Here is a 12500-nt window from a genome sequence, read left to right on the forward strand (position 1 = left end):
AACCACCCAGATGTGGGTAAGGTAAGCGCACTAATAGCGCACGGTGCTGCACTGGCGGTCACAGCAGTTAGATGCTGCTTCGTGTGATAAGGCTGTGAGTTAAGCCGGGCGCTAGATTGCAACCATACACCTTACGCGAACAGTCATACACAAGGGATGGGTTTTTTAAGGAACGACTTGCACTCATCAACACACACATGATAACAATAGTATACTAGCGCATGGCCGTGCGGTCATGCGAAGCTTATATAGCTGCAGCACGTTCAGGACCCTTCAAAAGAAGGACCAATGGATTTGCAGCAGTACCTGAGCATGTGACCCTAGATCTCCATTGAGAGATCTTGCCCTGGGCATGCTCAGTGTGTGCAAAGCAGGACTAAGTCCTAGCACCTACAGGACCTTCCTGAGCATGTGACCCTAGATCTCCACTGAGAGATCTTGCCCTGGGCATGCTCAGTGTGTGCAAAGCAGGACTTAGACCCAGAAAAGCCTGCTCGCTGCAGATCAGTGCAGGGTACCATAGCAGAGCCTGGAGAGGCAGTAGTAACCCTTTGCACAGTACCAGTCTCAGTGAGACACTGGGAGCAACGTCTCCGCTGAGCAGGCTCCACTGCGGCCGATGCAGAATGGGAGACCGCAGCAGACATGGCTCGAGATTCCCCCTGTGCAGCAGAGGAAACTCGACTCCTAACATGAGATCCAGAGATGTTGATTTCTCTACAGACGAGTATTCTGAGCGTAATGGGTCCCCTACTGGCATCACACAGTTTGTAGCAGTCGATGCCACTCTCAGTCCTGAGCTTCACTGTGTAAACGTCATCTTGCAAAAACTAATGCAAGGTATTACATCAAATGACACTCAGTATCAGAAAGAGATGAACGACATATTAAGTACCACCTTGTCCTAATGGATTGCTAGTCTATTCAATGACATAGTCATAGGAACACCATAGAATTTATATAAAGTATGTGGACATCAGTCTTACAGATGGTTACCAAATAACTTCACAGGGGTCTGCACAATAATCATTGATGGCCCTAAAGTAGGTTATCACTTTTGATAAGGTTTCAAACATCTAATATATATATATATATATATATATATATATATATATATATATATATGTACACAAATAAAACTGATGGGTACAAGGTGACCCCAATAAATCGTTTTACCATGCCTTCAAGTTTAACAAACTGCACGCATAAAAACAAAGGTATTCTTTCAGTTTGTTCTGCCAATGAGGAAGTGGTAAAGGAAATGTGTTGCTGTTTTTTCTGAGAACTAATACCCAGTAATGTAGAGGAAGTTGTCACTTTTCTAGATTATGTTTCAGCCTTAAGCTGTCTATTTAGTTAAAAAACAGAAAATACTATTTTAGAAAGTCATTTTACTGGACATCTCTTAGCTTCTGATACTTCAAGGTCATACTAGTTAGGTATTGAAGCATTAAAAAATACAGTTATTGGCTTGGAACTAATTAACTTATTGTCTGTTATGAACTGAACATCAAAGCTATTTAGTGAAAAAGAAACAAATGGATTTTCGAAAGGTTCCATCATGTACTGAAGTGAGCTCATGGAGTCCTGATATGCTCATTGATTATTTCAGAATGGTAAGTACTTTATGAACATTGTTAACATGAACTCGATAACATTAACAAGAGTTTTACATGACTATAATCACATCAGTAATATGTTATTTATTTTAGTGCATCATTTAAATTTTATTTTCAGAGGCCTTATTTTCTGCAGAAAAGAAAAAGTATGGCATCTATGCTGTGTAAGGGTTGCAGGCAAGTCATATCAGGAAATATTGCTTTTAATTAACAGTGTACATTGTAAGATTGATGTTACATACCATATATATTATGGTACTGACAAATGTAAAATAGAACGTCCTAGTTAAAATTAGTGCATGTTTAAATAAATTGGAGCTAATTACACAAAAGGCAGAAAATAAAAATTAAACAGCAACCGGAAAATATTTTGTAAAATCAAGTTTTTAACATTCATTTTTTTAGCTATTAGTCTGCATGATAATAAATAACATTTTTTTCCCAGTGCAACCTAAACGATTGTGAAAAATTGGTTAAAAAGCAAGAAATTGATGGGAAAAGGTTTTTGGTAAGTTTTTTGCCCACTTTAATTTTTATATATGATAAACAAAACCAAACTTGAAAGTGCTATCAAATCTATTTTTTAAGCTTTGTTCGCTTACATTTTGCAAACTATATTAAGGATATGTGCTCAAAATGCTTCTGGCAAAATGCTTATGTCTACAATGTATCCACAAAGCCACTTTCTAGTCCTTTTTTGCTATATGCAATAGAATAGTAGCGACACAATTTTACGCAGTGGTGTAGAGTATTACAATGTATTTATTATTTTCATTGTGTATAGTGTCTACAATATATTCAATACTATAGATATTTTGAATATTTTTATTTCTCATAACAATATTTTTCTCTACACCTATACATGACATTATGATTAATTGTATTAGAACTCAACAGTATTTTCACTATGCCATGGCGTGAAGCTTGAGTACCTCGGGGAATCCACCCAAAGATAGGGAGAACAAACTAGGCAGAGATTGCCCTTGGTTTAAATTCAAATCCAGGACCTCGGAACAGCAAGGCATTGACAAAGTATGCATCCACCATTCTAAGTGGTATAATTTTCTTTCTGTTAAAGCCAACTTGTGACATAACCCTTTGTATACTTATTCAGCGCCTTACATTGTAGTTTTCAGCAAAGAGATCAAAAAGTATGCTAAGTTGCACCAAAGTACACTCATAGGATAGTGGTTCGGCTTCTTCTCAATGAGAACACCCTCCCGCTAGGCCAAAAGTAATAAAAATATATAAGCTTTATTGAAAACATACATAAAAAGATTGGGGCAGTAACCACAAGTGCAGCAGCAAAAAGTGGGACCCACACAGGAACAACCTCTGTATAAAGATATATAACATACAGCCAACCAATTCCAGCCCTGTGCTGATGAGGGCCTAAAGCCCGAAACACGTGTCCACAGGTAGGAATTGGTTGGCTGTGTAATTTTAGAAACTAATCCGCAGCATTGCACGCTTGGCGGTTCCAAGCGCTGTGGATTAGACTGGGGTGGAAAGAGATGATTTGCATAGCTCCGCCTACTGCAAAGGATTCTGGGTAAACCAGCTATTCTTTGTATTATGCTGCTTGTAAGTACTTTCCGTTTCAGGAAAGCATCCACTATGTATTTCCTTTAAGTAGAGGGCTTTTCGGTCTCTTTCGTCCCGCTACATTTAGCCCAACTTGGGTCTCTCCCTAAGGTGGCTAGCATGTGTGTATCGCTTGCTCACCGAGCCCCACTCCATACAGCCAACCAATTCCAGCCCTGTGCTGATGAGGGCCTAAAGCCCGAAACATGTGTCCACAGGTAGGAATTGGTTGGCTGTGTAATTTTAGAAACTAATCCGCAGCATTGCACGCTTGGCGGTTCCAAGCGCTGTGGATTAGACTGGGGTGGAAAGAGATGATTTGCATAGCTCCGCCTACTGCAAAGGATTCTGGGTAAACCAGCTATTCTTTGTATTATGCTGCTTGCAAGTACTTTCCGTTTCAGGAAAGCATCCACTATGTATTTCCTTTAAGTAGAGGGCTTTTCGGTCTCTTTCGTCCCGCTACATTTAGCCCAACTTGGGTCTCTCCCTAAGGTGGCTAGCATGTGTGTATCGCTTGCTCACCGAGCCCCACTCCATACAGCCAACCAATTCCAGCCCTGTGCTGATGAGGGCCTAAAGCCCGAAACACGTGTCCACAGGTAGGAATTGGTTGGCTGTGTAATTTTAGAAACTAATCTGCAGCATTGCACGCTTGGCGGTTCCAAGCGCTGTGGATTAGACTGGGGTGGAAAGAGATGATTTGCATAGCTCCGCCTACTGCAAAGGATTCTGGGTAAACCAGCTATTCTTTGTATTATGCTGCTTGCAAGTACTTTCCGTTTCAGGAAAGCATCCACTATGTATTTCCTTTAAGTAGAGGGCTTTTCGGTCTCTTTCGTCCCGCTACATTTAGCCCAACTTGGGTCTCTCCCTAAGGTGGCTAGCATGTGTGTATCGCTTGCTCACCGAGCCCCACTCCATACAGCCAACCAATTCCAGCCCTGTGCTGATGAGGGCCTAAAGCCCGAAACACGTGTCCACAGGTAGGAATTGGTTGGCTGTGTAATTTTAGAAACTAATCCGCAGCATTGCACGCTTGGCGGTTCCAAGCGCTGTGGATTAGACTGGGGTGGAAAGAGATGATTTGCATAGCTCCGCCTACTGCAAAGGATTCTGGGTAAACCAGCTATTCTTTGTATTATGCTGCTTGCAAGTACTTTCCGTTTCAGGAAAGCATCCACTATGTATTTCCTTTAAGTAGAGGGCTTTTCGGTCTCTTTCGTCCCGCTACATTTAGCCCAACTTGGGTCTCTCCCTAAGGTGGCTAGCATGTGTGTATCGCTTGCTCACCGAGCCCCACTCCATACAGCCAACCAATTCCAGCCCTGTGCTGATGAGGGCCTAAAGCCCGAAACACGTGTCCACAGGTAGGAATTGGTTGGCTGTGTAATTTTAGAAACTAATCCGCAGCATTGCACGCTTGGCGGTTCCAAGCGCTGTGGATTAGACTGGGGTGGAAAGAGATGATTTGCATAGCTCCGCCTACTGCAAAGGATTCTGGGTAAACCAGCTATTCTTTGTATTATGCTGCTTGCAAGTACTTTCCGTTTCAGGAAAGCATCCACTATGTATTTCCTTTAAGTAGAGGGCTTTTCGGTCTCTTTCGTCCCGCTACATTTAGCCCAACTTGGGTCTCTCCCTAAGGTGGCTAGCATGTGTGTATCGCTTGCTCACCGAGCCCCACTCCATACAGCCAACCAATTCCAGCCCTGTGCTGATGAGGGCCTAAAGCCCGAAACACGTGTCCACAGGTAGGAATTGGTTGGCTGTGTAATTTTAGAAACTAATCCGCAGCATTGCACGCTTGGCGGTTCCAAGCGCTATGGATTAGACTGGGGTGGAAAGAGATGATTTGCATAGCTCCGCCTACAGCAAAGGATTCTGGGTAAACCAGCTATTCTTTGTATTATGCTGCTTGCAAGTACTTTCCGTTTCAGGAAAGCATCCACTAAAGATATATAAAGCAGTATCGTAGAAATAATATAAATCTAGCACAATATTACGTGAGTATAGATAGAGTGCAACAAAAGTACATATGGAGCATGTAAAGTATCAAAAAATAACTGTTTGCATAAAACATAACATATAAATAGATAAATACATGAATATCCACATTGCATCCATAAAGAAAAAGAAGTCAGCTAGAGCAGCCTAACATAAGCCATAGAGATACGGCATAGATATAAAAATAATTACCAGACAGGTGGGGTTATATATCGGTCATCATGACCAATGGCAAGGACGTAAAATAAAAAGGCAATCCCGACACGTGCGATATCTCTATAGTAGTGAAGACTGCGTGCCGTGCATATAACCAGGAACCGGAAGTAAGAGAATGCCATACTAGGTACGCAGCGCAAGCGCACAGCAAAGCAATACCGTTCCTACAACAATTGCTCGGCAACGCTGGGATACACCCAGAAGTAGAGAAGCGCCATTCGTTAGTTCATAGCGCAGGCGCACACTAAGGAAACAACAGTTGCTACGACAATAAAGAAGCGAAGCCAGGACACTGCGTCCAGATAGAAATTGCACCGGTGGTTAGTAGAAATCAGAGCGCAGGAAACGTATACACTGATAAGTATGCATATAGCGGCCAATACACAAGCAGCGCATGCACCAAAGCAAATCTGTGAGTCAATTGGGCAGATAAACAGAGCAAGCGCAGAGTAAGGTAATGGCCATAGTGGTAATAATGTGAAACCACTGAAGGCATTAAATCATAATAGTAAATAAGCAAATCCTGCAAAGCACAAACCCATGGTTGACAGAAAATGATTGCTGCTATGCAAATAAGAGGTGTGAAATACGACTAAATATATATAGGACATAGTAACGAAAAACAAACAACGTCACACGCAAAAGCTAAGAAGAAAAGATAAAATGCGATAATTATCAAAAATCTAAAGCTCAGAGGAAATATATATGTACTAGCCACCTGGAAAAAACATATGTATTTAAGCACAATAAAAATAGTTAGGATAATGATATAAATATACAAGTGTATCAAGTGCATAGAAATGTGCAGCAAGTGAACAGCAGTAAAAAACAAAAAATACAATACAATATACGCCTGCAGACATGCACAATAAGTAAAAGACGTATACTAAATACAAAAGTGACAGCAAGCGTAATATATAAATGTGAATACATTATAATCTAAGTATTCTTGAGTGACATATAAATATTATAAAAAGGGAACCAACCCTACAGAAGCATAATAATAAACAAAGGTGCAAAGTGGCAATGTGATCTTTATGACATCTTGAAGAATAGAATTGGTAGCTAGACCTCCGGGATAAACATCTCGTCAAGATACAGGAGCCAACAAGGAAGGACTGACATTGAAAGGCAGTGGGAAAACGTAATAAAAAATATAATAAAAAAAAGCCATAGGTAATGATGACCCTTATCAAAACAAAATAAAATAAAAGACAAATGAAGATGATTATAAAACACATTTATTGTTTAAAAAGCCAGATTTAAAACACAGAACAAAAGACAGCATTGAATCAAGGAATAGAATGGTGCACAAATAATTATACAGGCAGAAACAGAACAAAACTATTATGATCAGGGACCAATGAATACCCGATCAATACCCTTCAACATCATCCCAGATGGATCACAGTTATGTAGAGTCATGCCCACATAAATAAGGCAGCAAGGACAGCTGGTGTGGTACACAACTGCCTTGGTGGTGCATGTAATTGTGTGGGTAATTTTAAAAGTCCTATCATGGGTGGAATTAGAAAATTCAGTAGAGTCACAAATGTTTTTGCAAGCCACACACTTCCCACAGCGGGTGCATCCCCACTTCGGACCTCTGGAACCGAAAATATATCTTTGGCTTGGGCCTTTATGGTAGCTATGGACTAATTGGTCTCTGAGATTTTGTGATCTAATAAAAGTGACCTCTGGGGTATTACCAATGAGTTTAGAGATTGTGTCATCCACTTGGAGAATATGCCAATGTTTAGAGATGGCATCTCTGATTTCCCCACTCCTGGAATTATAGTCCAAAACGCATCGTACCGCATCGTGATCATGTTGTTTGACAACCATCTTTGGTTGTCTACAATGTGCTTATGATCTGGCAGGGGACTCGGCTGAGTTGGATTCCTTCTTTACTATTCTCAACAACAACTCTAGGAACATTAAACTAACATATAATTGTGATATCAGCTCAATTGAGTTAATGGATATCTCCATTTCCGTTGATGACGATGGGATCTTGCAAACTGATCTTTATCGCAAGAGCACATCAGTCAACTCTGTTTTACACGCCGCCTCACAACATCCTCAACATCTCATTAGGAACATCCCAACAGGACAATTTTTATGTGCCAGAAGAGTTTGTTCAAATGATATTCTCTTTGAAAAACAGGCATCAGATCTTCATAAATGGTTCAAGGACAGAGGATATGGAAGAAAAACCATTTGTCATTCATATCAGCACGCCTTTCAGAGCCAGAGGACAGAATTATTACAACCAAAGATGGTTGTCGAACAACATGATCAGGTACGATGCGTTTTGGACTATAATTCCAGGAGTGGGGAAATCAGAGATGCCATCTCTAAACATTGGCATATTCTCCAACTGGATGACACAATCTCTAAACTCATTGGTAATACCCCAGCGGTCACTTTTAGGAGATCACAAAATCTCAGAGACCAATTAGTCCATAGCTACCATAAAAGCTCAAGCCAAAGATATATTTTCAGTTCCAGATGTCCGAAGTGGGGATGCACCTGCTGAGGGAAGTGTGCGGCTTGCAAAAACATTTGTGACTCTACTGAATTTTCTAATTCCATCCATGATAGGACTTTTAAAATTACCCACACAATTACATGCACCACCAAGGCAGTTGTGTACCACGCCGGCTGTCCTTGCAGCCTTATTTATGTAGGCATGATGTCGCGGGAACTTCGTCGTAGGGTGCGTGAACATGTCCTAGATATTGAAAACGCATCCACTGAAGATGATTTTCACCAATTAAAGCCAATACCGCGTCATTTCAAGACCCTACATAACTGTGATCCATCTGGGTTGATGGTGAAGGGTATTGATCGGGTATTCATTGGTCCCCGTGGAGGGAATTGGAAGAGACTGCTGGCTCAAAGGGAAACAAGGTGGATACACAGACTGAATACCATTTCACCATATGGTCTTAATGATCATAATAGTTTTGTTCCGTTTCTGCCTGTATAATTATTTGTGTACCTGTCACCATTCTATTCCTTGATTCAATGCTGTCTTTGGTTCTGTGATTTTAATCTGGCTTTTTAACAATAAATGTGTTTTATAATCATCTTCATTTGTCTTTTATTTTATTTTGTTTTGATAGGGGTTATTACCTACGGCTGTTTTTTATTATATTTTTTATGACATTTTCCTAGTGCCTTTCAATGTTGGTCCTTCCTTGTCAGCTCCTGTATCTTGACGCAATATTTATCCCAGAGGTCCAGCTACCAATTCTATTCTTCAAGATGTCATGAAGATCACATTACCATTTTGCACCTTTGTTAATTATTATGCTTCTGTAGGGTTGATTCCCTTTTTATAATATTTATATGTCACTCAAGAATACTTAGATTATACTGTATTTACATTTATATATTACGCTTGCTGTCACTTTTGTATTTAGTATACGTCTTTTACTTATTATTCATGTCTGCAGGCGTATATTGTATTGTATTTTTTGTTTTTTTTACTGCTGTTCACTTGCTGCACATTTTTATGCACTTGTTACACTTGTATATTTATATCATTATCCCAACTATTTTTATTGTGCTCTAATAGATATGTTTTTTCCAGGTGGCTAGTATATATATATTTCCTCTGAACTTTAGATTTTTGATAATTATCGCGTTTTATCTTTTCTTCTTAGCTTTTGCGTGTGACAATGTTTGTTTTTGGTTACTATGTCCTATATATATTTAGTTGTATTTCACACCTCTTATTTGCATAGCAGCAATCATTTTCTGCCAACCATGGGTTTGTGCTTTGCAGGATTTGCTTATTTACTATTATGATTTACTGCCTTCAGTGGTTTCACATCATTATTAACACTATGACCGTTACCTTACTCTGCGCTTGCCCTGTTTATCTGCCCAATTGACTCACAGGTTTGCTTTGGTGCATGCGCTGCTTGTGTATTGGCCGCTATATGCATACTTATCAGTGTATACGTTTTCTGCAGTCATGCGCCTGCGCTCTGATTTCTACTAACCACCGGTGCAATTTCTATCTGGACGCAGTGTCCTGGCTTCATTTCTTTATTGTCGTAGCAACTGTTGTTTCCTTAGTGTGAGCCTGCGCTTATGAACTAACGAATGGTGCTTCTCTACTTCTGGGTGTATCCCAGCGTTGCCGCGCGATTGTTGTAGCAATGGTATTGCTTTGCTGTGCGCTTGCACTGCATACCTAGTATGACACTCTCTTACTTCCGGTTCCTGGTTATATGCACGCCACGCGGTCTTCACTACTATAGAGGTGTGGTATCCTATCATAGAGTTCTATCACAGGTGTCGGGATTGCCTTTTTTCTTTTTACTTCCTTGCCATTGGTCATGACCGATATATAACCCCTATCTGGCCAGTACCCAACCACCCCTGGACGAAGCATTTCAGTGCGAAACGCGCGTCGGGTGTGGTGGGTCCCCGGGTCCTCCTGTCTGGTAATTATTTTTATATCTATGCCGTATCTCTATGGCTTATGTTAGGCTGCTCTAGCTGACTTCTTTTTCTTTATGGATGCAATGTGGATATTCATGTATATATCTTGATATTGATATATTGATATGTTATGTTTTATGCAAACAGTTATTTTTTGATACTTTACATGCTCCATATGTACTTTTGTTGCACTCTGTCCATACTCACGTAATATTGTGGTAGATTTATGTTATTTCCACGATACTGCTTTATACATCTTTATACAGAGGTTGTTCCTGTGTGGGTCCCACTTTTTGCTGCTGCACTTGTGGTTACTGCCCCAATCTTTTTATGTATGTTTTTATGTATGTTTTCAATAAAGCTTATATATTTTTATTACTTTTGGCCTAGCGTGAGGGTGTTCTTGTTGGTATTTTGATTTGATTGTACCTTCATGGCCCTATAAAGGATATTATTCGGTGTTTTCTTCTCAATGACATGAAAATGAGAGCCCTTTCAAGGAGAATTTGCATAAAATATTAAAACTTAAAATAGGATAAAATATATATATTTATTAGCAAATGTATTAAAAGCTCATCAAAATCCTTGAAAATCAATTGACTTTACTTTTGGATGTTTGTCAAACTTGATCGAGATCTTTGAACAGAATGTATTAAAAGATTATATTAAAAAAATACTGTTTTATCCACTTCAGCAGTCTTAAAAGAGTTTTTTCCGTGCTGCAATTCCATATTCATGTTTTACATCATGTGAACTTCTCTTCTGTTGATCTCTGTATTTAGTAGGTTAATGAAGTGGTGGGATTAACATTTTTAACTGGGCCCTGTTTGCATAATGGAATCCATGCCCATTTAACCCCTTAAGCCCCGAGGGTGGTTTGCACGTTAATGACCGGGCCAATTTTTACAATTCTGACCACTGTCCCTTTATGAGGTTATAACTCTGGAACGCTTCAACGGATCTTGGCGATTCTGACATTGTTTTCTCGTGACATATTGTACTTCATTTTAGTAGTAACATTTATTCGATATAACTTGCGTTTATTTGTGAAAAAAACGGAAATTTGGCGAAAATTTTGAAAATTTCGCAATTTTCCAACTTTAAATTTTTATGCCCTTAAATCACAGAGATATGTCACGCAAAATACTTAATAAGTAACATTTCCCACATGTCTCCTTTACATCAGCACAATTTTGGAACCAAAATTTTTTTTTGTTAGGGAGTTATAAGGGTTCAAAGTTGAACAGCAATTTCTCATTTTTACAACACCATTTTTTTTTAGGGACCACATCTCATTTGATGTCATTTTGAGGGGTCTATATGATAGAAAATACCCAAGTGTGACACCATTCTAAAAACTGCACCCCTCAAGGTGCTCAAAACCACATTCAAGAAGTTTATTAACCCTTCAGGGGTTTCACAGGAATTTTTGGAATGTTTAAATAAAAATGAATATTTAACTTTTTTTCACACAAAATTTATTTCAGCTCCAATTTGTTTTATTTTACCAACGGTAACAGGATAAAATGGATGCCAAACATTGTTGTACAATCTGTACTGAGTACGCTGATACCCCATATGTGGGGGTAAACCACTGTTTGGGCGCATGGCAGAGCTCGGAAGGGAAGGAGCGCCATTTGACTTTTAAATGCAAAATTGACAGGAATTGAGATGGGACACCATGTTGTGTTTGGAGAGCCACTGATGTGCCTAAACATTGAAACCCCCCACAAGTGACACCATTTTGGAAAGTAGACACCCTAAGGAACTTATCTAGATGTGTGGTGACCACTTTGACCCACCAATTGCTTCACAGAAGTTTATAATGCAGAGCCGTAAAAATAAAAAATCATATTTTTTCACAAAAATGATCTTTTCGCCCCCAATTTTTTATTTTCCCAAGAGTAAGAGAAGAAATTGAACCTCAAAAATTGTTGGCCAATTTGTCCTGAGTACGCTGATACCCCGTATATGGGTGTAAACCATTGTTTGGGCGTATGGCAGAGCTCGGAAGGGAAGGAGCGCCATTTTACTTTTCAATGCAAAATTGACTGGAATTGAGATGGGATGCCATGTTGCGTTTGGAGAGCCCCTGATGTGCCTAAACATTGAAATCCCCACAAGTGACACCATTTTGGAAAGTAGACCCCTTAAGGAACTTATCTAGAGGTGTGGTGAGCACTTTGACCCAACAAGTGCTTCACAGAAGTTTATAATGCAGAGCCGTAAAAATAAAAAATCATATTTTTTCACAAAAATAATCTTTTCGCCACCAATTTTTTATTTTCCCAAGGGTAAGAGAAGAAATTAGACCACAAAAGTTGTTGTGCAATTTGTCCTGAGTGCGACGATACCCCATATGTGGGGGTAAACCACTGTTTGGGCGCATGGCAGAGCTCGGAAGGAAAGGAGCGCCATTTGACTTTTCAATGCAAAATTGACTGGAATTGAGATGGGACGCCATGTTGCGTTTGGAGAGCCCCTGATGTGCCTAAACATTGGAACCCCTCACAAGTGACAGCATTTTGAAAAGTAGACCCCTTAAGGAACTTATCTAGATGTGTGGTGAGCACTTTGACCCAACAAGTGCTTCACAGAAGTTTATAATGCAGAGCC

General features: G+C 39.8%; 1 protein-coding gene across 1 annotated transcript in view; it reads left to right on the top strand.

The window, feature by feature from the left end:
• The first annotated feature begins 1324 nt into the window (after positions 1-1324).
• LOC138674460 (lymphocyte cytosolic protein 2-like) overlaps positions 1325-12500 on the top strand; it is a 652779-nt gene continuing 641603 nt past the window's right edge. The window contains exons 1-2 of the mRNA XM_069762300.1: positions 1325-1616; positions 2065-2127. Of these exons, the coding sequence (XP_069618401.1) occupies positions 1539-1616; positions 2065-2127 (141 nt within the window). The 5' untranslated portion in view covers positions 1325-1538. The remainder of the gene's footprint in view (positions 1617-2064; positions 2128-12500) is intronic.

This window comes from Ranitomeya imitator, chromosome 4 (assembly GCF_032444005.1).
Source record: "Ranitomeya imitator isolate aRanImi1 chromosome 4, aRanImi1.pri, whole genome shotgun sequence".
Lineage (NCBI taxonomy): Eukaryota > Metazoa > Chordata > Amphibia > Anura > Dendrobatidae > Ranitomeya > Ranitomeya imitator.